Genomic DNA, 26,467 nt, shown 5'->3' on the forward strand with positions numbered 1-26,467 from the left:
CTTCAAATCCGGTATACTGTCAATGTTAAAAAAATGGGCTGCAACGGTCTAGCGCTAGCGAATGCTAGTCCGCGAATTTATTCTCATTCGGCTGCGCCCATCATTTTTTTTTTGCTTTAATCGGAACGCAAAATACTCTTTTTTATAACAATACTGTTTAAACAATTTTTAACATTTTTTCTTGTAAAAAACTTTGTTAAAAACTTTGACTTTTCTTATAAAAGATTGGTTAATTTCAGATCTTAGTGTTGTTAATTAACGTAACAGTGATTTTTTCAAAAAAAGGGGCTATCTCAGACCTCAAGGGTCGTAGGACCTAAAAAATTTTTTTATAAGTTGTGTATTTTAACGAGTTTTCAGTATTTTTTATTGCCATTTAATTTGATCTAATTTCTACGAAATTATTGTAATTGTTTATAAGCTTAAAAACTGCTATTTATTAACAAATAATTTTGTGTACGTACATGTAATTTTTTTTACTTTTTTTTTCATAAGCTGTTAGTATACATCTTAACGAAGGAAATGAGCCCTGGATTATTGAGATACGTTCATCCATATTAACTGGACCAGCCTCAGAAATTAGCTCGTTTTTCAAAAAATTTTATAAACAAATTAAATTTTGCAAAAACTACTTAACAGATCTGGACCATTTTTTGCACACCATTCAAACACCATAATGCCCTCAAGTTTAGGTATATTTAAACATATTTTAATAAACAATAAAATTGTTATTAACAATATTCAAAAACAGTGATTTTGTCGTCCGTTTTGCAATAACTTGTTTTTTTATTAACCGATTTTAATTTAGTGTATCTCATTCGATGTATCTTTTTTTCTGAAAAAGTTACTTGTGGACGTGAAATTTCTAAATAAACAAGTTTTTAAGTTATGAGCAAAAAACTAAGTTTGACGTTTTGATTGTTTATTTAAAAAATGTTCCACTAAAAAATTGATGAATCCCAAGATGGTAGCCATTTTGTAATATCTCATACTACACATTTCAACTGTCAAACCTCGTCTTTTCAATTATGTCGAAAAACGGCTTATTTTTTACTAACTTGATTGGTCTAATATTTTGTCGACAAAATGTTAAATAGACATCTCATCTTTATAAGATTTCAAAGTTTGATCAGTGTATCATAATTATTTTGGTTATTATTGAGACCGTAAATTATTAATTAACAATTGAAGTGTTGCTAAAATATTCGTTTAATTTTCATCAGCTTCTGGAACTATAATCTAATCCAAGAAGGCTTTTAAGTCACCAAATTATTTAATTATTGGTAGATAATTACTTATCTAAAACTTTATTTGAAAATTAGAGATTTTGTTGGGAAAACCTGCATTTTCCGAGGAAAATTTTCATCCGAGCATATCGGAAAAAACACGTTTCTATGCAGAATTTAATCACGGTGAATTTTTATTTGAATGTTTTTGTTGTAAAATTAAAATCTTCTGAGTTATAGAGCAATAATTAAAAAAACACGATTTTCGGGCGCCATTTTGTTTATAATAAAAGTAGCACACTATCTGAGGACTTTGCATACCTATATTATTAATTTATAGGATCTTATAATTCGATTCCAGTAATAAAATTGCTAGTAAATAACTTTTCCCAAAAATGGCCTATTCTCCGATAATCAGCCCAGACTATAAGTAATTTTCAATAACTTTTAAATTTAACTAAAAACAACACGTCTGAATTAATAGTTATTTATGATATAAGTGTTAAAAGTACACGTTTAGGGCACGCATGTGAAAGTTTGCAGAATGAGCGATAGCGAATTCTGCAATTCACATGAGTGCCTTAAACATGTACTTTTTAACACGCATATCATACAATATTTTTTCTACAAACGTAATTACAGGACAATATCTACAAATACTTTTACTTGAACTTGACTGACATTCCATTTTTATATTTTTTTGACATTACATCAAAATTGTCTATACAGTCAATACGAATTGCAGTGCCTTAAAAATATTTTAAAGCACTAGTGCCTTAAAGTAGCCTTAAAGTAGCCTCAAAAATTGCATTTTTAACACGGTTGTAGAAAAAATATAAAAATACAGTCGAACCCGCTTATTAAAGTACCCGTTAAAGGAATATCCCTCTTTAAGGAATAGAAATTTGAGGTCCCGAAATGTTTCTACTAGCCACCAATGATCGGTTATTAGAATATCTTGTTTATAGGAATACTTTTGCCTGGCACGAAGGCTATTCCAATAAGCGAATTCGACTGTATAATATATTTTGCGCACAATAATTACTTCATAAAACTATTTATTAAACAAAATGATAGGTACAATGCAAAAATAATTAAAGATCCTGTTAATCTACAAACTCATTAACACACACCTTTAGCGCAAATAACAAGATTCGAAAATGTGCAAATTCCAGACCGAATAATTATAATACTATAATTTCGATACACTCGTTGACTCTTTGAATCTGCCCAGGGTAAATGCTTCGGTGCATTTTTCATCTACTTTCATGATTCCACCATTATGAATCTTTTCCCTTTCATCTAATCATAAAAAATGAGACATATAAATAGAGAGAGGCGAACTTGAAAGTTCACAACACTTTTGGATTTAGTTCAGTGCAAATCTAGCCAAAAGCTAGTGTTATAGTCACATACTCACACCATGGCTTCTCGTTTTTTGGTAAGTGTGCGAATTATACATAATTAATTAGAGACAAAAAAATCCGTTAAAATTTAATGGTGTATTATTAGATTTTGCATTAATTTTGCATCAATTTTTATTTATTAAATATTTTCTGCTGTTGTGTAATTTAATCAATTTAACGGTACTTTTTATGGTGATAATTTCAACTAATCAATTTAACGGTGATAATTAGATATTTTTTTTTAATTGTAATCATCTTTTCGGTAGTTTTTTTAATAAAACGTAGGTATTTTGCAATAATTTTTATTTATTAAATATTTTCTGCTGTTTTGCAATGTTATTTATCAATTTCACGGTACTTTTTCTGATTATTAGAGATTTTTTAAATTATAATCACTTTTTAGTAGCTTTTTTAAATAAAAATGTATCAGTATCATACAGAGTCTACGTTAGTAAAAGTCCGAAATTTTTCCAGTTATTTTCTGATTTTAAACGGTTTTCTGAATCATATCAAATAAAAAAGTATATAAAAATATGTATTTTTTTTGTCATTTTGACAACATTAAAAACTATAATTGCTTGATATTTCTAAATGTTCTTCATTAGTCAGAAGTGCTTTTGTTTTTTTTTCTTTTATTTTATTCCAGTTAATTTAGCAAGAATATTTCCTGGACCAGGTGCCTTGCTATTTTTAGATATTTTGATAATATATTACTGCCACAACTATTGTTACTAAGACATTGGAGTATGGTTTACTTTGTATTTGATATTTGTTAACATACCGGTTCCAGTTTTTCGTCAGATGCCATATCTTTGAACAAACAAACATCCAATTGTTCATCATTTTTTCATTATTGTTGATTTTCACTATGAAAAAGTTTGCATTTGTTCCCAAATACTAAATTATTAACTTTAAAATTGTTAATTTATACCTACGTCAAAAATTCAAAGATCTATACAAGACATTCTATTCAGTAATTATTAATTTTTTACTTCATTTTTTTGAGTTTTGCTAATTACTTTTATTTTGTTTTTTTTTTTTTGAAAAACGTATCTTCTTTTCTGTCTGTTCTTCAACATTTTTTCGTAACTGCAGAATCCCATATGGCCTAGTGGCGTCCAAACGTTGCAGGTTCCAAAATCAACTTAGCTATTGTCTTTCTATGAACGATAGAATTATTTTTAACTGATGAATATGTATCTCTGGAAATAAAACTAACGAGTACAGGAAAAACTATTAAAGAAGTGATAGCAAAGGGAAGACAAGTGATAGGAGCCCTGAATTCGGTACTGCGGTAAAGAAATATAAGAACAAAAAATAAAAACGAATTTACACACAAACTACATTAAAACCAGTATTAATCTATGGACTGAAGTCTTCTGGCCATTAAGCAAGAAGCACAACGCTAAATTAGTAGCCACTGAGATACATTATCTAGGGTAAGGGAAATGAAAATGTAGTATGTTAAAGTGTGTAAATAATTTATTTCTTTAGCTGGGCGGTTTCGACATAAACGTCATCATCGGAGCTAATGGTCAAATAGTAAAAAAGTAGCGCCACATAGAGGTGTAATCATGTGCATTTTATGAATATAAATGTGATTTTTAATTGTAAATGTAAATGCTAACTTCTTTGTCCTCCGTACAACACCAAACAGTAGAAAACAGAAAAAATGGCCACATACACGTTGCACAAACACATAAAAACTTTTTTTATGGTATGGGTGTAGGTATCACCCATCCGTTCTTGGCCTAGTAGACAGCTGACTGACCTCTACAGTAGTAGAGACAGCTGACTGTCTCTACTACGCCAAGAATGGATGAGTGATACCTACACCCATACCATGAAAAAAGTTTTTATGTGTTTGTGCAACGTGTATGTGGCCATTTTTTCTGTTTTCTACTGTTTGGTGTTGTACGGAGGACAAAGAAGTTAGCATTTACAATCAAAAATCACATTTATATTCATAAGATGCACATGATTACACCTCTATGTGGCGCTACTTTTTTACTATTTGACCATTAGCTCCGATGATGACGTTTATGTCGAAAGCGCTCAGAGAAATAAATTATTTACACACTTTGATATACTACATTTTCATTTCCCTTATTCATTAAAGTGTGTACAAACTTATCAGTCTTTCAACTATCATTATCTAGGGACCCAGCAAGAAGATCTAGACTAGGACCATAGATGACATAAAAAGACAACAGGCAGTATGGCACTGACACGTAAGACGAATGGGTGAAAAAGAATCCCCAAAAAGTGCTAGAATATACCCCAGAAATCAAAAACGAGAAAGACCAGCATTTACTTGGATCAAGAGTATCTCCAAGGCGATGTCGTAAATTAATTTAGGAGATGAGCTTCCTTGTTTCTCAGATTTTGAATTTGAAAGCGATTTTCTGAATTTGTCCACTCTTTGTAATACATCTTTTTAACCTGCTTGTCTCTTACTATTTTACTGTTTTTGTTGACTCATATTTCTTTATATTGTTTCACCAACCCTTACTTTTGAAAATTAAATTAAACTAACAACGGTTATAAGAGAAAGAAAAATTGTAAGACCGCAAATATAGTGAATAGTCTCTTATTGTTAAATTTTTTGTATTTCAGATTGCTTCATTCCTTGTGTTAACCCTTCTAGGACTCTGTTTAGCAGGTGGTCACGGAGGAGGAGAGTAAGTATATCACTTCCTAATAATTTGTATTTGCATGATTAATGATTGGTGATTCAATTTATTAAGACAACTTAATAGGTCAGCTTTTTAACAATATGCACATAGCTACCTACCTATAAAATCTGACAAAAATTATCAGTAGTAATTGCACAAGAGCTCTAAAATTATTGAGTTTTTCCCGAGTGTCACTTTACTCTGGGCTAATTAGCAAAATACAAGGAAAAGTTATTTACCAGCAATTTTGCCCTACGGTAACGTAAAAGCCCTTTCCGTTTATATTATAATTCCAGAAGTCTATGGAAATTGAATGAACAGTTTTGCAACAATTAAAATGTTAATTAAAAATTTACGGTCGCTATAATAACGACAATAATTATGATGCATAAGAATAACTATGATTTTTTCATAAAAAGACACTGTACCTATCTAATGTACTCTACAGAATTGAAATTAGACTATTTAAGCGGCCTCAGGAATATTTTAAAATTATAAACAATTTTTTGGTTTATAAACAAATAGAATATCTCGGGAAATATTAAACTACATTAAATTGTGAAAACGGTATTCGAAATACAGCGGCAGGATGCTTCTTTTAAAAGAAAAAACGTTTAATTATGACGAGTGGTTCCTGAGATACAACCGGTCAAAGTTGACCAGAATTTACGGCAAAGATATAAACAATAGGATCATAATTTTTAAACCATCACCTTTTTATTTTTGTCCTCTTTCTCCACACCAATTTTCATATCTTTAAAATCCTCAAAACATATATTATTATAATAAAAACTATCGATAATACGTGTGAAAATTGCCAAAATAGCAAAATTCCAATCAAAAATTAGGTTGGAGAAAATGTAACCCTCAAAGTTCAAAATCGGTATACGTTAACAAAATACATTTTCGCGGCTTCCCATGGAGCAATTTCCTTCATTCTTTTTTTGTTCCCTAATAACTCGAGTAGAGCCATCGAACTAATGCATTATTAAATGTCAAACTTGCTTTTGTTTTGTTATAACAAATTAAATTATTTATTATAACACAATATTTTAATTTGTTTAAATAAAAATTGTTTAAATAATTATACAGCTTTCAAATGAGAATATTTATATTTTTAACTTTAAAAGGTACACTTGTAGTAAGTTTATCTAAAGAAAAGCCTACAACTGGAAAAAATATGTAATTTTCTGTTCTTATAAATAATTTAATCTATTATAACAAAACAAAAGCAAGTTTGACATTTAATAATGCATTAGTTCGATGGCTCTACTCGAGTTACTTGGGAACAAAAAAAGAATGAAGGAAACTGCTCCTTGGGAAGCCGAGAAAATGCATTTTGTTAACGTATACCGATTTTGAACTTTGAGGGTTACATTTTCTCCAACCTAATTTTTGATTGGAATTTTGCTATTTTTGGCAATTTTCACACGTATTATCGATAGTTTTTATTATAATAATATATGTTATGAGGATTTTAAAGATATGAAAATTGGTGTGGAGAAAGAGGACAAAAATAAAAAGGTGATGGTTTGAAAATTATGATCCTATTGTTTATATCTTTGCCGTAAATTTCGGTCAACTTTGACCGGTTGTATCTCAGGAACCACTCGTCATAATTAAACGTTTTTTCTTTTAAAAGAAGCGTCCTGCCGCTGTCTTTCGAATACCGTTTTCACAATTTAATTTAATTTAATATTTCCCGAGATATTCTATTTGTTTATAAGCCAAAAAATTGTTTATAATTTTAAAATATTCCTGAGGCCGCTTAAATAGTCCAATTTTAATTCTGTAAAGTACATTAGATAGGTATAGTGTATTTTTATGAAAAAATCATAGTTATTCTTATGCATCGTAATTATTGTCGTTATTATAGCGACCGTAAATTTTAAATTAACATTTCAGTTGTTGCTAAACTGTTCATTCAGTTTCCATCGGCTTCTGGAATTATAATATATTCGGAAAGGGCTTTTACGTTACCAAGTTATTTAATTATTGATTAACCTACCTAAAAGTTTAGTTGAAAATTAATGATTTTGTTGGAAAAACCCGCTTTTTACGGGGAAAGCTTTCGTCTCGAAGTAAATCGGAAAAAACACGTCTCTATGCAGAATTTAACTGCGGTGAATTTTTATTTGGGTGTTTTTGGTGTAAAGTTAAAATCTTTGGAGTTATAGAGCAAAAATTGAAAAAAAACACGATTTTCGGGCGCCATTTTGTTTATAAAAAAAGTAGCACACTATCTGCGGACTTTGCATATCTATATTATTAATATATACAATCATAAGATTCGATTCCAGCAATAAAATTGCTGGTAAATAACTTTTCCCAAAAATGGCCTATTCTCCGATAATCAGCCCAGACTACTTTGGCAGTTTTAATTTCACGAGCCGAAGGCGAGTGAAATTATGTCAAAGTGTCACGAGGGCAAAAATTCTATATTAATTTTAGAGTTCGAGTGTAATTTGTTGCGATTATTTCATGAATAAAACTGTGCAAAACCAAAATTTTATTGTAATTTATATATGTAAGTACCAATTAGTGAAATTAAACACACAGTTGTTATAAATATGTATTTGACGGTTGAAAGTCATCACTTTTATAATTTTTAATAAAACATTTGTCATTAATGTCACTGAATGTATTTTTTCGTAGCAACGAAGGGCATCTGACGTAATATGCTTAACGACGGGAGATTATCAAAAATTATCACCTTAATTTGCATGTCTGTAGCTTTCTATTGGTCATAATCTCCTATGAATGAAATAATCTATTATTTTGTACAAGAAAATATTTTTGTAGTTACAGTGACTAAATTCCAAAAAAGTTCTCTATAAAATCGATTATATCGGAACTTTTCTATACGTCTCTTAATATCTATATTATTTATTAATTCCCGTCTTGTGGCTCTACAAGTTCTTAAAAATATTGTCTTTGTTTTGCTTCTGTTATTAAGATATGATGTCAATGCTTTTATCAAGATTTATTGAGTTTTCAGGTCTTGCGAATCAGTACATACCTATACGCAGTAGTACCTACATTATGTCTTGATCTTTTATATTATAATTTTTGTTTCTTGGCAACTTTTTTGTTTCGAATTTCCCGCAGAATTACTTTCACAAATACAAATCCTTGGTTTAAAGACTGTATTAGATATTAAATTACTAGAAAAAATATTTTAAAAATAAGTTTGCAGCATTAAACCGCATTTTTGTAACTACTCTCTCTCTCTCTCTCTCCAATGACGCTACAGCCCAAATCACCTTGGACTCTTCAAAACTGTGCCTCCAAACTTGCAGATCCCATGCTGATCGTCTCCAGGTTCTCACGTCTAGAAGATTTTGAACATCCCTTGCCCCTTTATCCTTTCACCTTTTCCATAGTTTTTCTTTTGGGTCTTACATCCTATATTTTACTATCTAGGGCTCTTTTTGGTCTTCATTCTTAGTACATGACCAGCTCATCGAAGTTTCTAAAGTTTAACCAATTCTGAGATCGGTGTCTCTTTGAACAGTTGGTAGAGTTCATGGGCGTGCTTGGATATCCTTGCTCCGTTTTTGTTAAGAGGTCCAAATATCTTCCTCAGGACTTTTTTTTTCAAACATTTTGTAACTTTGTAATCTTTGAATGATTTAGTAATGCTTCTTGCTTGTGCTTGAAGTAAACTGTTTACTTAATAAATTTATAATGTATTCTGGTTGAAACGAATGTCTTTTTTATTATTTTATTAGTGTGCCAACAAAGTCATTGCCTATAAGTATGTTATTAAATTTATTTGACATATATTTAATATTATTTCTGATGTCTGATAATATCCTCTTGTGACAAGTACTGAGGAAAAAACAGGACGAAAATTAAAGATATATTAAAGACCGTTCAGAAAATAAACTTGAGTGCAGTAAAACAAAGAAGAAAAGAAGGGTGGATGACAGAAGTAATACTGAAACTCATGGACCAAAGAATTGAGGTCAGAAATGAAGATAAAAACGAATACAAGAGGATCCACGCAATAATCAGGCAGAAAATAATGCGAAAACACAATGCTATATTAAACAATGCAACGAAATTAACAATATGAATAGAAACACGATAAGTACATTTCATCTGCATATTAAATTAAAACAGATCGCCGGAAACAAACAGAAACAAGTATCCCAAAGTTTAGAAGACAAAGCAAACACACAAAAGTAGATATCAATGAACAGTTAAAACAATGGCAAAAATACATTTCTGAATTGTTTGAAGATAAAAGAGTAGAACACTATATACACCTATTGCTATAACAGATCCATATATAACAGAAAGTGAGGTTACATAAGCAAGACAAGCAACAAAAAATGGAAAAGCACACTCTTTATGCCAGTCTAGCCTTAAATTGGATATTACCAACTGATTGGCTAAAGTCGACATTTGTGATAATACCAAACATAGTATAAAGACAGGCAGTAATTATCGGACAATAGATCTGATGAATCATGTTTTGAAGATCTTCCTACAGTATCCGGGTACGAGAGAAGCCTTGTAGAGTATCCAAATTAGTACTAATACAGAGATGCAGAAATATAAATCAAAATGTATACAACTGTACAATCGATTTTGAAAAGGCTTTTGAACAGGTGCGACATAACAAAATGATAGAAATTTTTGAAAACAGTTGGATTGGTCGATAAAAATTTACGAATTGTAAATAAATCTATACTCGCACCAAGTGGCACAAGAATAAAAGTTAAACACGAACTGTCGGATGAAATAAATATAAAAAGAAGGAGTGAGACAAGGCTGAAAACTATCGCCGTTATTCTTTAACTTGTATTCAGAGGAAATATTTAAGGGAGCCTTAATGGAGACAAGAGAAGTTATGGTGGGGAATGGAGTAACCGTGAACAATATTAGATATGCCGACAATACTGCAAAAGAGACCTTCAAAGTCTAATGAATCAAATAAAACAAACATATGATCAGTACCTATGGATTAAAAGCTAAATATATGATAGTTAGCAAACAAAATTATATACAAGATGACGGTATAAAAGTCGGAGATACGATACTGGAGACTACAGAAACTAGTGTATATCGGCAGTAATATCAATGAGAGCTGGGATTCAACCGCTGAAAATTAAAAGAAAAGTAGAACATGTATGGGCTTCATTTTTAAGAATGAGAAACGTACTTTACACCACATCTTGCTATTGATGTTCGCGTTCGAATGACATTTATTGCTATATCTTTCCAGTTCTACTGAATGGAGTGAAAGTGTAGACTCTAAGTGAGGCTATGCTTAAACGTTTGGAAGCTTTTGAGATATGGGTATACAGACCACTACTAAGACTACGCTGGGTTGATAAAGTTATAAATGAGGAGGTCCTTAGAAGGCTGAACTTAAAAACATAACTGGTCGATATAATAAAGAGACGCAAGATGGAATACTTCGGACATATTATGAGACCCTAAAAAAATCTGATCATTCAGAATAAGATCAAGATCCAATCTAAACGTGGTCCTGGTAGAAGAAGAATATCATGGCTGAAAAATCCAAAGTCTAGAGTCTAAAGTCACACTAGTGAATATTGTAGCCGATATGATATCCAATGATCGATGATAACGTTCATGGAATTATGGATCGATAAAGTTCAATATAGGTTATAGTTTTAGCAATAGCATAATATTTTCTTATTTACCCAATCAGCTGCATATTTAGGCAGATTGACTTGTCAAATTAATCCGTAAATCTTGAGCGTCATTGATATTATGTTTTCAAATTAATTTTCTGTGTCTTTTCTGGTGTTACTAATCATTAACTCCCATAACTGGCTTACACTAGCTGATTACCGCCAAAAAAATTAACTTGAGTTATACTCTGAACGATATGTACCTATTAATAAAGTGGAGGAAGACCTTAAACACCTGAAGGTAAGGGACTGGAACAGAAAAGTACAAAACAGAAGTGAAGGAAGCAATATTGTTCATCGGGTCCTTTAGAGTCGTTAACAATTTTGTATACAGTACGTAAATCGTTCAGCTGGACATAGGGAATATACATTGAGATGACTGTGGCAACTACGCTCTCTCGATGACAATATGGTTGTTAGGATCAAGGGGCATTAACCTCAAAATTGACAATTCATTTCGGCTGACACAAATAAACGTCGAAACATGGCTATGTAGTAAATATTTTTGGACTAAGGAATGGGAAAACTGTGCCTGTTTAATTTTGAATTTAGTTTTTAAATAAAATATATTTTAAACAGTAAAGCAAAATTAACTTATAGACAAGGCGAAAACGGCGGGTTCTTTGGAGAAAATATTCCCATGAGATTTTTTTGCATAATCACATTCATGAGACATTCCAGAATAAGATTCAAGAAGTCGCCCACGCGAAAAGTGGCCCAAATTTTTCTTAACATTTTTTTTTATTCAAATTGCAAAAAATCAATATTTTTGGCCGGAATAAATTATTTTTTTAGGTTTTTTGGACAATTCTGGATAAAAAAGGTCTCTTATAATTTTTCTATAAAGTTAATTGTTTTCGAGGTAAAAGCATTTTAAAATTAAAAAAAAAAACGAAAAATGGCGATTTTCAAGGCTTAATAACTCGGTTAAAATTTATTACTATGAAAGTCAGAAGTGACTAAATCAAAGTTTAAAGCTCCCCTACAAGATCCTGAAGAATTTTTTGTCATTATTTGATTACTAAGCTGTTATTTTTAAATAAAAATAATGAGCGCCATGCACGTATTAGGCGGCCGTCCATGATGAGTGCGAAAGAGATGCCATTCAGGCAGTCCAATGGCGCATCTCACTCGCACTCACATTTACAGCCGCGTCAATACGATCTTACCACTAATTATTAATAATTTAAAATAACAGGTTAGTAATAAATTAATGACACAAATTTCTTCAGGATCATGAAGGGGGGGGCTTTAAATTTGATTTAGTCACTTTCTGACTTTCATAATAATTTTTAACCGAGTTATTAAGTCTTAAAAATAGCCATTTTCGCGTTTTTCAAATTTTAAATTGTTTATAACTCGAACACGATGAACTTTAGAGAAAAATTACAAGAGACCTTTTCTGTCGGGAATGGTCCAAAAACCTAAAAAAAAATTCCGGGCCGAAAATAATGATTTTTGTAATTTGATTTAAAAAAATTGTTAAAAAAATTGGACCACTTTTCGCGTGGGCGACTTCTTGAACCATATTCTGGGGTATCTCACGAATGTGATTATGCAAAAAAATCTCATGGGAATATTTTTTCCAACGGACTCGCCGTTTTCGCCTTGTCTGTTAATGATAATCTTTGTTTTTGATTTATTTATGGACAGCCTTGCTTCCAAACTCACTCATTCTAATTCTTTCTCAGCATTCGAGCAACAGCTCTATTGCACCAGAAACTCGTACTTGAATTGAAGCTTCAACTAACACAGGTTAGCACAGTTAGTTACCACACTTATCTCAATGATATTCCCTATGTCCAGCTGAACGATTTACGTACTGTATATGTACTTAAGTTTGTATATTATTATAAAAATGCCCTGGTTCCTAGTATAGCGGCTTGTTGTGCATATCAATAAATTTCTCAATAGTATTTACACATGTCAGCAACAGACTGAATGTCCATGTCATTAGAAACTCTCTATAAGTGGCAGATGTCAACATTGTATCGCAAAATAATAGTTTTAAACATATACTTTCAATCTGCGACATCTAAAAATTATAAACCACATATATTAATATAATAAATAGATGTAAGATCAGGAAGAAAGTTGTTTACATGTATCTGCAATGTTACAAGTTTAGTCAACCGAAATGGGAAGTGACCGTGACAGTCCAGCAGATACAATAAAGTTATTAAAAATTCAGAGCGAAAACTTCTAATTAATTGCTATATTAGAAAGCGAAATTTCTTTTTTGATGCTGTCCAGATCACTTTCACTAAAGCAGTTGAATTATGAATAATAATTATTTCTCAATACATTAAATCATTTGCTAGCTTGATGACTTCTGCTGTTTTATAATTACAACAGAGTTGGTACTAGGTGATTTTTCAGAGGGGGCAAAGATCAGTTTGCTGCCCCCTCCCTCTTCCAACATAGAATAATACCTCTGTAAGCTATTTTTATATGCGGTAGCTGAAATTGCACACATTCCTGTGTATACTATTAAAAAATGTTTCTTTATGAAAAACGCTTACATTAATACACTTCTTTTTCTTAAAGTGCCTATCCGTTCCGGATGTTGGCGATCTTCCTGGCTATCTTGACTTTGTTTACCGCAGCGCGGAACAGTTCAGTGGTAGTCGTGTTATACCACTTTCGTAAATTTTGAAGCTAGGAAATGCGTCTTCTTCCTGGTCCTTTCTTACCATTTACCTTCCCTTGGACAATCAGTTGGAGAAGGCCGTAACGTTCTTGATTTCTCATTACATGTCCTAGATATTTCAATTTTTTAATTTTGTCGGTCATGACAATTTCACACTCTTTCCCCATTCTACGCAGGATTTCCCCATGAGTAATTCGGTCAACCCAGGACATACGTAAGATGCGCCTATAACACCACACTTCGAAAGCTTCGAGCCGATTCATAGATGCAACAGTTAGTGTCCACGCTTCTATTCCGTAGAGCAGAACTGTGAATGTGTAGCATTTCAACAGACGGTATTTTGTTTTTAATATGTCTCGACTGTTGAAAATGGGTATAATTCTAACGTACCCTGCTTTTCCTTTTATTATTTGCTGTTTAATTTCTGTTGAGTGGTCCCATTCGCTATTTAAATTGGTGCCGAGATACGTGTATTGCTCGACTGTTTCGATATTCTGTTGGTTGATTGTAAGTTGAGCGTCTAGTATTGTTTGTTTACTAATTGTCATAAATTTTGTCTTCTTTATGTTAAGAGCTAGTCCGTATCTGTTGCTGACGGCTGTTATACGATTTGTTAATATCTGTAATTCATTCAGATTATCGACAAAAACTATGGTGTCATCTGCATAAGGTTTTTCAGCCATTCATCGTTTATTAATATTCCTTTGGCACAACCGTCTAAAGCTTCCTTAAATACCCATCCAGAATAAATATGAACAGTAGTGGAGATAAAATACAGCCCTGTCGCATTCCTCGTTCTATTGCAATTTTATCAGTTAACTGATCTTCTATTTTGATTTTGGCCGTTTGATTGTAAGTAATAAATGTTTCATTATTACATTAATACACTTCCATTGTACTCATGTAGTTTTCAATGATTTTAAGTTTGTTAAAACTTCGTTCTACAGATGACATAATAACTGGCAACGTGAGAAACATTCTCAGTGCAGTAGTAAGGTTACGGTGTGCTCACTACGGAGACCAAAAGATTGTATCCTCGTTCCGACCCTCGCTTCCTGGTATTTATATTCGTGAATTCTCGCATTTAAAATAATGTATAGCGAGGATACAATCCTTTGGTCTCCGTAGTGAGCACTTCTTGTGTAGCCTTCTTGGTTGTAGCCTTCTTCTAGTTTATTTTTATAAATAAGACTTAACGTTTCTTTTGATGTGGCTTTCTTTAAATCTTCGTCAACTGATAAAGCGTGGTGCTTGAAAATGTCTATTTCAAATTTAGATTCTTCAATGTTGAGATTAGAAGTGTAGATATTTTCCAAATCTTTTGCTTTCATTTTTAGATCTTTTGTTTGCATTTCTTTCATCAGGTCAATAACCTCTTTGGTACACATTTTTAGTACTTGTTCACTTGTTGGAACTTCATCGCCACGCATTCATCAGACATTTTTCCCTTTTCTTTGTCTTTTTCTGAGTACTCATATGATAGATCATTCGTGCTAAGCATTTAACTCAGTAAAGGCCTCAGATAGAGCAAACTCTCTGCGAGACTTCAAGAGCGTTAAAAGACCTTGAAAGTTCCGGGCAGCCATATCTACTGTTAGATTTTCAAGAAAGCATGCCAGAAACATGTCAAAACGATGAATTCAAGTTTACCTATAATATTCAAAAGGGAGCAGGCCTCACTCTTAGTTTGAGGTGTTTAGACATCGTGGTTTTAAAGATCCTCTAGAGACTGCAGAGCTTTACCATATTGTTTATACACAGCTTCGACCGCATCTAACCTTGCAGTTTATGAATCTTGCAACAAAATCAAATAGCATTAAACAATATTAATTACGGTACTATCATTTTGAAAAAAAAATTATAATAAACTTGGCGTCTCCTAAAATCTGCCACCTGGAGCACGTGCCCCCCTGCCGCGCCGTAGTTCCGGCCCTGATTACAACAAAGAGATATTTTATTCAAGATCGACATCTGGTGCTATTTGTTGTTTATTACTGCAAATTAAGTAAATTGCGGATGAAGAAAAAGGTATTTTTTGCTGCTTTGTCATAAAATGCTCAGAGAAAGCGTTCATTTTATGATCAGTCATTTAAATTAATATAATTAGTAATTATCTTCAAAGAACCTAAGAGTTAAATTGTTTTTTAATCTTTTACAAGAGACAAGTTGCAATTTTTTTCGAATAGTTATTATTTTTATGAATGATTCTTTTCCTTTCTCTGAACTCAATAGTGTCCTTACATGATTTAAGTTCTTACAAAGAATGTGATTGTATACCTGTTTATATTAGCTAAATTCAAACAATATTGGATACAAGATATTTAAGAAATTCCTTCTCCATTTCTTGTTTTATCCTTCCAACTGCGGCTGTGCATTATTTGAGGTCATCTCCTCATCGCATGTGTGTTCTTCCTTATCATCTCTTGCTTTCTCAAGGTATCCACTGTATGATTACATTCTTCTTCTAATTCCATGACCGTTATCAATCGTTGTATATAATGTTGGCTACCATATTCGCTATTGTGATTTTATTGACAGCAGCTATGAATAATGGTGTAGTCGAATTGCCGTACCGTTGTCAGATTCTTCAGCCATGATGTTCTTCTTCTACCAGGACCACGTTTACCTTGGATGTTTCCCTGAGTGATCAGATGTAAAAGTTCATGTTTTTCAGGGTGACTTCTAATACGACCGCAGTATTTTAGCTTGCCTCTCTTTCTTATATTGACAAGTTGTGTTGCAGTGGCGGATCCAGGGGAGGGCGATGGGTGCGATCGCCCCCCCCCTCATCCTCTCAAACCAAGTTATATATAAAGATTATAAAAACATTCATTTATTCATTTATTCATTTATTTTTCATAGAAGTTTAGCTTCTTGACGATGCTGGATCCTGCTGGATCTTGCTGGATCCGCCACTGTTGTGTTGTTTGGTTCAGCGTTCTAAGGACCTCCTCATTTCTAAATCTGTCGACACAGCTTATTCTTAGTAGTCGTCTGTATACCTACATCTTCAAGGCGTACAAGCGTTTAAGCATAACCACACTTAGGAGTCTTCCTGTTTGATAATATTGAGTTCGTGTTTCTTTATAGATGCTAATACTTTTTCTAAATCATGATAAAAATTTTCACTCAAATAAGTCACTCGTTATATTTAAAATACATAACCGATCAAACAACTTTTTTGTTATATTTGTTGCACAATTTTTAAGATTGGTTAGGATTGCTCAGGCGGTAGGATGTCTGATTCCCTGGCCGGAAATCGAAACATCTAGACCAGGGGTACTAATAGGCGGGTGAAGCGTAGCACTGGCCCTGTTACATTCCTTGTATATTCTGGGCTCTAGAGATGGCAGACTACCCTGCTACAATACCAAAACAACTATAGATGTATAAAAGGGAGACTATTATTATATTACAATTCTTAAGATAATCTTTAAAAACAAAAAGCTTAGTAATAACCAAAGAACCTACAAGATGCAAATTGGAGTTAGACAATCAAATTATACAAGTGCATACATACATACATACATAATCGAAAACCTCTCATACCCGTAGGTGTCGAGGCAACATGTAATGACTTACAAATACCTGGGAATTAATCTATCAGCTGACAAGAATATCGAAAAAGAGGTAAGAGACCAAATAATTAAAGCCGGGTGCCCAAACGACACAATTTGGAAAAACAAACACCTAAGATTGGAAATAAAGGCCCAAATATATAAGTCAGTTACTAGGCCAGTTATGACTTACACGGCCGAAACAAGACCAGATAGAAGCAAAACACGAAGACATCTGGAGACCAACGAAATGAAGATCTTAAGAAGGATTGCTGGAAAAGGAGGATAGGGTAAGAAGTGAGGAAATCAGACGCATATGTGGGGTAGACAATATAAATACCTGGGTAAAGAACAGAAAAGAAGAGTGGAGTGAACACATAAGCAGGATGTCTGAATCAAGGATAGTAAGAATAGCCAGGGACTAGTCACCGTTAGGCAGAAGAAGTATAGGACGCCCAAGGAAAAGATGGAATGACAACTTAGGGGCAGAATGAAAGGCACCGTTGAAGAAAAACAGGCAGTACTGCCTATATAAAAGAAGAAGAAGGAGAAGAAAAAAAAGAAAAAGAACAAAACAAGAAGAAGAAGAAGAAAAAGAAGAAGAAGAAAAAGAAGAAACATTCAAAGAAGATTCGAAGAAACGAAACGTCAAACAGCATTGAAAAATGTAATTTTCATTACAGTTGGTTGTAGCTTAATCCCATATAAACATACTAGTTAACTTAGACATGCCCAGTTAACTTAGACAAGAAAGAAATTTTAGATCATTTTTAAATCACTTTCTCTTCTAACGGTGCCGATCTTCTAATGATGTTGGCGATCAGATTAACCCATCTTATTCTATTCACAGCAGTTTGAAATATATCAGTTAACATTAGATCAGTCCATTTTCTAAAATTGGCCAGCCAGGATATATAGCTCTACGTCCAGGGCCTCTCTTGTCTTCAATCTTTCCTTGTAGAATCAACTGTTAAAGTCAGTATTTATAATTCTGCAGAATGTGGCCGAAGTAAGCCAATTTTCTGTCCTTTACGGTGTTAATAATTTCTTTGTCTTTATTAGCTTCTGGAGAATAGTTATGTTAGTTCTTCTTCTTCTTCTTCTTCTTCTTCTTCTTCTTCTTCTTCTTCTTTTTGTATAAACATGACTCTGTCTGTTTTTTCAATGTGCCTAGTAGCAAGTTGTCGTTCCATCGTTTTCGTGGTCTTCCCACTGATCGTCTTCCTATTGGGGAACCGTGTCTCGCTGTCCTGACTATCCTATTTGTTGTCATTCGGCTTATGTGGCATTCCATTCTATTCTTCTGTTTCTTACCCAGTTATTACTGTTATACACCTTGCATCTCCGTCGTATATCTGTACTTCTAGCTCTGTCCCATAGAGTCTTACCATCGATTTTTCGAAAGGTTTTCATCTCCGCTGTTTCGAGCAATCTTTCTGCCCTCTCTGTGTCGGGTCGTGTTTCTGCCGCGTATGTCATTATTGGTCTGATGACTGTTTTGTAAATTCTGATTTTCATTTCTTTTCCGATATTTTTATTTCTCCATATTGTGTCATTCAGGCAACCTGCGGCTCTGTTTGCTCTATTCACTTGATCTTCCACTTCTGTTTCGAGCCTTCCGTAGCTAGATAGTGTGATGCCTAGGTATTTAAACTACATGACTTGTTCTATTATCTAACCTTCCAGCTTCATCTTATTGGATCTGCTGTTATAACCATGCATTTTGTGTTTTGTTAGGAAATTATTATGTTAAATTTTCTGACAATTATGTTGAATTGGTGCAGCATACGTTGTAAATCATCTTCACTTTGAGAGAATAGTATTGCATCGTCCGCATAGCAGATTATTTTAAGTTGTTTTTCTCCCATTTGGTATGCTTTTTCTTACTTTATTTATTATTTCCTCCCTGATCAGGTTGAACAATAAAGAACTCAAGGAATCCCCCTGTCTTGTCCCATTGCCGGCTTCAGTTGGGTCAGTTAATTCATCGTCCACTTTTACTTTTATTGTGTTGTTCTGGTAGATGTTTTCGATCGTTTTAATTGTTCCTAGAGCTACCTCTCTCGAGTTTAACAAATAGATAACGTCCTTTAATGTGACCCTGTCAAATGCTTTCTTAAGTTCCACGAAACATAAATATGCCGGTTTGTTGTATTTCAACGATTTCTCTTGAACTTGCCTCATTATTATAATTTATAATAAATATAGCGTCAGTGTATGACCTTCCCGACCTAAGACACTGTTCTTCTGCTAATGTTATAATTTCATTCATTATGTTAGTTGTGTGGTGTATATATGAGCACCTCAACTTACGTCTGTGGCACCATATTTCAAATGTTTCTAATCGCTTTATGGCATCTTCTGTTAGACTCCAGCTTTCTACTCCGTAGAGGAGGACACTAAAGACATAACATCTGAGAATTCTTATGCGCATATTGATACTAAAAGATAAGTTGCAGAGAATCTTTCTAAGGCTGTTAAAAGAGCTTCTGGCCTTTTCAATACGAGTTTTTATTTCGTAACTATGATCCCAAGTATTCTTAATATTGCAGCCCAAATAGCATATTTTTCCACCCTTTCTAACGGTGTATCGTTTATTGTAATTTGGGCGTTTAGGTATGTTGATGTTCTTAATAATGATCATTATTTTTGTCTTCTAACAATTGAGTTTTAGGCGTATTTGTATTATGTTTCGACAACATTATCCATCATCCTTTGGAGCATTATCTATTAGCAATACTGTATCGTCTGCATATCTTATATTGTTTATAAGTTGGTCATTTACTACAATACCATGTTCTGATTCATCCAGGGATTCTCTAAAGATATTTTCAGAGTATTATGTTAAATTATGCTGGTAACGGTATGCAACCCTTCCTAACCCCTTTTTCCACTGTGAAGAGCTTAGACTCTTAGACAGTTCATTTTAACTTTGTCAAATGCATTCTCGAAATCATTGAAATACTAAAATATTTATTTACTCAGAACAATCTTTTTATTTTCTTTTGTTATTTTTTTAGACACAAACGAGTCATCATCCACGTCCCATTCAAAGTGAAGCACATTCACCACACCCACACAGTCGTCAAGCACGTCGGCCATGAAGGAGGCGGCGGCGGTGGCGGAGAAGAATACAAAGTCATCGGTTACTCCGGAGGCATCGACGACGGTGAAGTTGTAGCCCATGGAGGTGGAGGTGGCGGTGATTTTGGCGGACACGGACACGGATGGGAAGGTGGAATCGGAGGAGGCAGCATTGGAGGCGGTCATGGAATCGAAATCGGGCACGCAGGTAGATAGAGCGTACATCTAACTCACTTCACTTTCTAACTGGTGGAATCTTCTTCTTTTATACTAATGTTTGTATCAGACTAATGTGTAGAGATGTTTGTAGAAAATATTCTAGACTGAAATCTAGGAAAATTATATTGTAGATAACTGTAACTAACTTTATCTCATTTGTCCTAATTTCTTAATTCTTGTATTTCTATTTATAGAACATCCTATTGTTGATTTACAGTGCTCATTTACTGGTGAAGGTCTCAGTTTTCTTTCTCAAAAATATATGGTCACTTTGTTTTGAAAATAACAATAATGTGATTGCACTTGTTCATTATAATTTTCACTAGTAACAAAATTAACATATTTCCTATAATAATATATAAAATTTGAGTGATAAGTAAAACAATGTATTATATAATGTGTCTACATTTTTATATGAATCAGATACAGATACAGCTCCAATAAGTCGGTCTAAAAATGAATATGGCAAAATCAAAAACAAAAGCCAAATACAAACGACCTCAGAAGTATAACTATAAGTTGGAAATGAGAACAAGTCTAAGAATATATATTAACTACCTAGGCCAAATTCTAAAATTTTACAGAGACAACCAAAGCACAGTATAAAGAGGGACAGTAAAACCTCTTCCATGTCGGCACTTTGATCTCAAGAAGTAATACCGGCAGTACGCAATTGGTAATTCACCAGTGGTGGATGCGGGTTTTCCCTGCTAAAACCCGTACGTTTCTATGCGACTAGCAACGCGAGAGTGGGGCAAAAGCGACTGGGAACATTGCGCGGTCGCCAAGCCCGACTAAAGATTTTACTTCCAATTTTTCGGATAGTGGTTCTACTGTCCCTCTTTATAATGTGACCAAAGTACGGAAATCACTAGATAAGCAAGACTGGCATGTGTAGGATTTGGTATTCTCAGCTGGATACTTAAGGGCCTCAAAATACCTCAATAGAGGAGCAAAGTGTTCGACCAGTGTATCCTTCAAATTCTGGTCGAACCTGGACCCTAAGCAATGCAAATATGAATAAGTAGCCACAACATAAACGACAATGGAAAGGGCAATATTAGGTACACGACTGTCAGATCTAAAGAGGAATGTGTGGGTAAGTTCAAAAACCAAAGTCGATGATATCACAACACAAAATTCCAAACTCAAATAGAGCTTAGTAGCCCACACTGCTAGACAAGAAGAGCTACGTTGAAATGTCACAATACAACATTGGAGATGTTACAAAAAATGTAGACTACCAAGAGGAAGACATGAGATGAATTGGGTAGATGAGATCAAAAATATAGACGGAAAAAATTGAAGCAAAAAACAAAATATGTTGCACAAAATAGAGATCGATGGAAGTAGTTGAGAGGAATATATTCAAAAATGGACGATAGAAGGCCAAGAAGAAATATTAGATCAGAATACAAGATGTATCATATTTTTGTTTGGACACAACATTTTCTAGAAAATATCTAGTAGTCCTATTCCTATGTGTATAGATTTCTTTTCTATATTGAATATAATGCCGTTTAGCGGTTGTTATATTGAGTGTTGTCTCGTCTTTACTTCTTATAACAGAATTTCTTTTAAATGTTTTAAATTCTTAAAATTAAATATGATTAAAAATAAACTTTAGTTTAAAACAGACAACTTTTTGTGAATTAGCACTGTATTCAATTACTTAAAAATTCTTTGGTTTGGTGAACTATAACCAAAATTACTATACTTAAAATAAAGTATAAACCCAACAAATGTGAGAAATAAAAAACCTAGCTTAAGTTTAGTCAAATTGGTAGATAATTGTATAACTTAAAAAATTTGTATCTGTCACTTCGACTTTTTGCAGCTGTGCTGTTTATTATGTTATTACCAACTTCACTCCTTTCGAATATATCTACTAGTTTTCCTCTTTGTTTCATTATTCTTTCATTTATGTATGTTACACAGCTTGTTTATTCGTCATTTTCATATTTCATGTAGGCCCGGTACTTTATGTCTCGAAAAACAGCCCGTTAGTTAACGGAGGTTTAATCGGGACCTCTTTAGGGTCTCTTGCGTTGTAATAAATGCAATTATAATTATTATTATACTTATTTATAATTATAATAATACTTGTAATTGAATTTATTACAACGCAAGAGGCCCTAAAGAGGTCCCGATTAAACCTCCGTTAACTAACGGGCTGTTAATCGAGACATAAAGTACCGGGCCCTCAATATTTCAGCAAAAATTTCGTTTCCGGTCTTTTTTGTACCAGTCATGATCTAAATGGTCATTTAGATGATTTTAAATATATTTCTTTCTTTTATCATCCACCTATATTCTAATTTATGGTTTAAGAAGAAATATACTGTGTGAGAGGTAATAATATACGTCTAACAATTGTTAATGTTTTTTTCTAAAATGTGTATCAAACAAATAGACAAAAATATGCCTGTTCAAAAATCTACAATTTGCAACTAATCTAAAGGCAGGTGACTAGTGTCTCATTTTCTATTTTTTTGTTTGTATATAGTTAAATTTGTACCTGTTTTTTGTTATACTTATATTGTTAAATAAATTTACTAAATAAGAAAATTGTTTTTTCTGATGCTATATGCTTATACTCAAAATAGCAGTACAGACCAGACATAAGTGAATAGTATTTTTTGTCTTAGATCTACATTGGAATTAATATTTCAAAAGAAATCTTCTTTAAAAAGATATAATCTATTGAAATTCTGCATTTCTGTGATATTGTCCAGTCTTTGAAAATATTGGTTTACAATAGAATTACTTTGCTGACTAGTATGGAACCCTCCCAAGTCTTTATTCAGTATTATTGTTTCATATTTTTCCATTAGGTCCTTTTTTTGTTCCCTCACATTTCTCTAATCTCGTTTTGTTCTTTATCGTATATCTATATATTATAAAAATATCTCTTCACCTAGACCACTCATATAGGATCATATCACCAACCAGTACAGAAGACGCAACTGTTTCAAAAGGTTTGTCATCATTGGCCTTTATCTAGACTTCTTCATCTCATTCTACCTCGACACAGTTTGTATCAAAGCTTCTTGTTCCTATTGCTGTTCTAATGTTGGGTTCTACCTTTCGTCTTCTTTGCTTCCTTCCTTTTGAGTTTTCCAATTTTTGCGTTGCTCTAGATAGTCCCTTTTTCTTCAATTGAGTAGCTAATCCTTAATCTTTCCTTTTTATATTTTACATAACCTTCATCATACTTCATCCTCACATATCCATGTTTATTATAATTAATCTTTTGTTCGTAATTACAAATTTTTTGTTTGCTTATATTTTTGTGTCACCATACACTGTTTAATCTGCCTACTACTCTGCTCTCTAGTGATTTTCTCTCCTTTAGTTCTTGTATATCCGTTCATGTACATTTTTTTGACAATTTTTGATAATATGACAATAAGTTTTTTATAAAAGGCTTTAAACCAAATATAACTTATTCTTCTATCTCCTTACTAGGCAATTCTTCTTGTTTATATTTGCCTCTTGTTATCTTGACCACCCTATCGTCTGTCATTTAGCTTGTGGCTTATAGGAATGTTCCATTTTCCCTTCTTTTTAAATCATTCAGTGTCTTTCCGGTCTTTCCATCCTTTTTGTTTTGAATGAATCAGATCTCGTTTTACCCGTGTATGTCATTATTGTTTCTGGTGTTCATTGGTTGTAACTTGGTTTTGCTGGCAACCATAAGTTTGTCTTAGAAATATAAAGTTTTAGCCCATATCCATCACATACTTCGGTCACCCTGTTTATTAGTCGTTGCAAATCTTCTTCATTGGAGGCAAACAATACCGTGTCGTGTGCATATCTTAGATTGTTGACATTCATCCCGTTAATTTTACTGTCTGTATCTTCATCTAAGGCTTCTTTGAAAATAAATTGTGAGTAGATATTAAAAAGTAGAGGCGATAAAATACAACCTTGCCTCACTCCGCTTTGTATTTCGACTGCTTCCGTTGTGTTCTGACCAATTCGTATGTTTGTACATTGATGCCAATACAATTTCTTTATAATAAGGAGGTCTTCTTCTTCTTCTTCTTTTTATATAGACATTACTCTGTCTGTTTTTCAATGTGCCTACAGTAAGTTGTCATTCCATCTTTTTCGTGGTCTTCCCACTGATCGTCTTCCTACTGGGGAACCGTCTTTCGCCGTCCTTACTACTCTATTTGTTGTCATTCGGCTTATGTGGTCTTTCCATTCTACTCTTCTGCTTTTCATCCAGTTATTAATGTTGTCCACCTTGCATCTCCTTCGTATATCTGCACTTCTACAGTCTTTCACTTCTTTTCCGATGTTTTTATTTCTCCATCTTGTTTCATTCAGGCAACCTGCGGCTCTGTTTGCTTTATTCACCTGATCTTCCACTTCTGTTTCGAGCTTTTCGTAGCTGCATAGTGTGATGCCTAGATATTTAAACTCCATGACTTGTTCTATTATTTGACCCTCCAGCTCTAATTTACACCTTATTAGATCTGCTGTTATAACCATGCATTTAGTCTTTTTTGGAGAAATTAACATGTTAAATTTTCTAGCGGTTATATTAAATTCGTGCAGCATACGTTGTAAATCATCTTCACTTTGAGAGATTAGTATTGCGTCGTCTGCATAGCAGATTATTTTACATTGTTTTTCTCCCATTTGGTATCCTTTTTTATTCTTACTTTTTTGTTATTTCGTCCATGATCAGGTTGAACAAGAGAGGACTCAGGGAGTCTCCCTGTCTTATCCCATTGCCAGCTTCAATTGGGTCAGTTAGTTATTCATCTACTTTTACTTTTATTATGTTGTTCTGGTAGATATTTTCGATCGTTTTAATTATTCCTAGAGGTACCTCTCTTGCGTACAATAAATGGATAACTTCCTTTAATTTGACCCTGTCAAATGACTTCTTAAGTTCCACGAAATATAAGTATGCCGGTTTGTTGTATTCTAACGATTTTTCTTGAATCTGCCTCATTATAAATATAGCGTTGGTGCATGATCTTCCCGACCTAAAACCTTGTTGTTCTTCTGCTAATGTTATAATTTTATTCAGTTTGTTTGTTACCACTTTGGTCGTTAATTTTAGTGCTGTGTTTAATAAATTAATTCCTCTGTAATTATCCGGGTCCGGTTTTTCTCCCTTTTTGAAGAAAGGTATTAGAATGCTTGATCTCCATTCTTGTGGTATTCTGTTTTGTTCTATTATTTTTTGGATTCGTTTTAATAATTGTTGTGGTCAGGTTTAAATACGGAGGTATTGGTCATCAAATCCCCACCTGTTTCAAGTCACCTATCAGTTTGTCATGAGTGACTTGGTCAAAGGCCTTCTCGAAATCGATAAAACATATGTAAACCGATTGTTCTACATCCCTAATGTAACAGTTAAAGAAAAGTAATTAAAATTATAACTGAATATGCATTTTTGAGCTAATTTTTGTTGTGATATAATTTCAGGAGGTCAAGAAGGAGGAATTGGTGGAGGTCACGGTTATGGCCATGCTCTTGAATCACAAGGAAGCGCCTTAGGCGGTCACGGAGCAAGCTTAAGCGCCTTAGGCGGACATGGAGCAGGCTTAAGTGATGGGGGTATCGATTACTCAGCATCAAGTCATGGTCTTGGATCATACGGCGGCGGCGGCTTCGACCAGAACTCCATCTCTCAAGACGGAGGACACGACTTCAGTGGAGGCCTAGGAGCAGAAGGAGGCGGTTACGAAAGTGCGGGAAGCGAAGGACATGGTGGCTACGAATAAACCCTAAGTAGTTATTATTTCTTGTTACAAGTACCAAGACTAGTCTTCTTTGTTTTTGTTGTTGTAATAATTGTAAATGTTTTTTGGGAATATTCGTGTTTGGAGCTGCAAAAAGTACTGAGGATATTTTCGAAAAATATTTGCAGATATTATGGTTGTTGTATAATATTATTTATTAGTTGTTAAGCTATTACCTCTGTACCTAATAAAGCTATTTATGTTTCTCTTTTAAAA

General features: G+C 33.3%; 1 protein-coding gene across 1 annotated transcript; it reads left to right on the top strand.

Moving 5' to 3' along the window:
- The first annotated feature begins 2,553 nt into the window (after positions 1–2,553).
- Positions 2,554–26,467, top strand: LOC114337722 (uncharacterized). Its single transcript, XM_028288243.2, has 4 exons — positions 2,554–2,667; positions 5,249–5,313; positions 20,204–20,475; positions 25,935–26,467. Exons 1-4 carry the CDS (start codon positions 2,650–2,652, stop codon positions 26,231–26,233), a joined length of 654 nt encoding a protein of 217 aa, XP_028144044.1. The 5' UTR covers positions 2,554–2,649; the 3' UTR covers positions 26,234–26,467.

The sequence above is a fragment of the Diabrotica virgifera genome, chromosome 5 (assembly GCF_917563875.1).
Source record: "Diabrotica virgifera virgifera chromosome 5, PGI_DIABVI_V3a".
Lineage (NCBI taxonomy): Eukaryota > Metazoa > Arthropoda > Insecta > Coleoptera > Chrysomelidae > Diabrotica > Diabrotica virgifera.

Coding starts and splice junctions, on each gene's coding strand:
- LOC114337722 (XM_028288243.2), top strand. Junction 5,314..20,203: donor GGTGGTCACGGAGGAGGAGA/GTAAGTATATCA, acceptor TTATTTTTTTAG/ACACAAACGAGTCATCATCC. Junction 20,476..25,934: donor AATCGAAATCGGGCACGCAG/GTAGATAGAGCG, acceptor ATATAATTTCAG/GAGGTCAAGAAGGAGGAATT.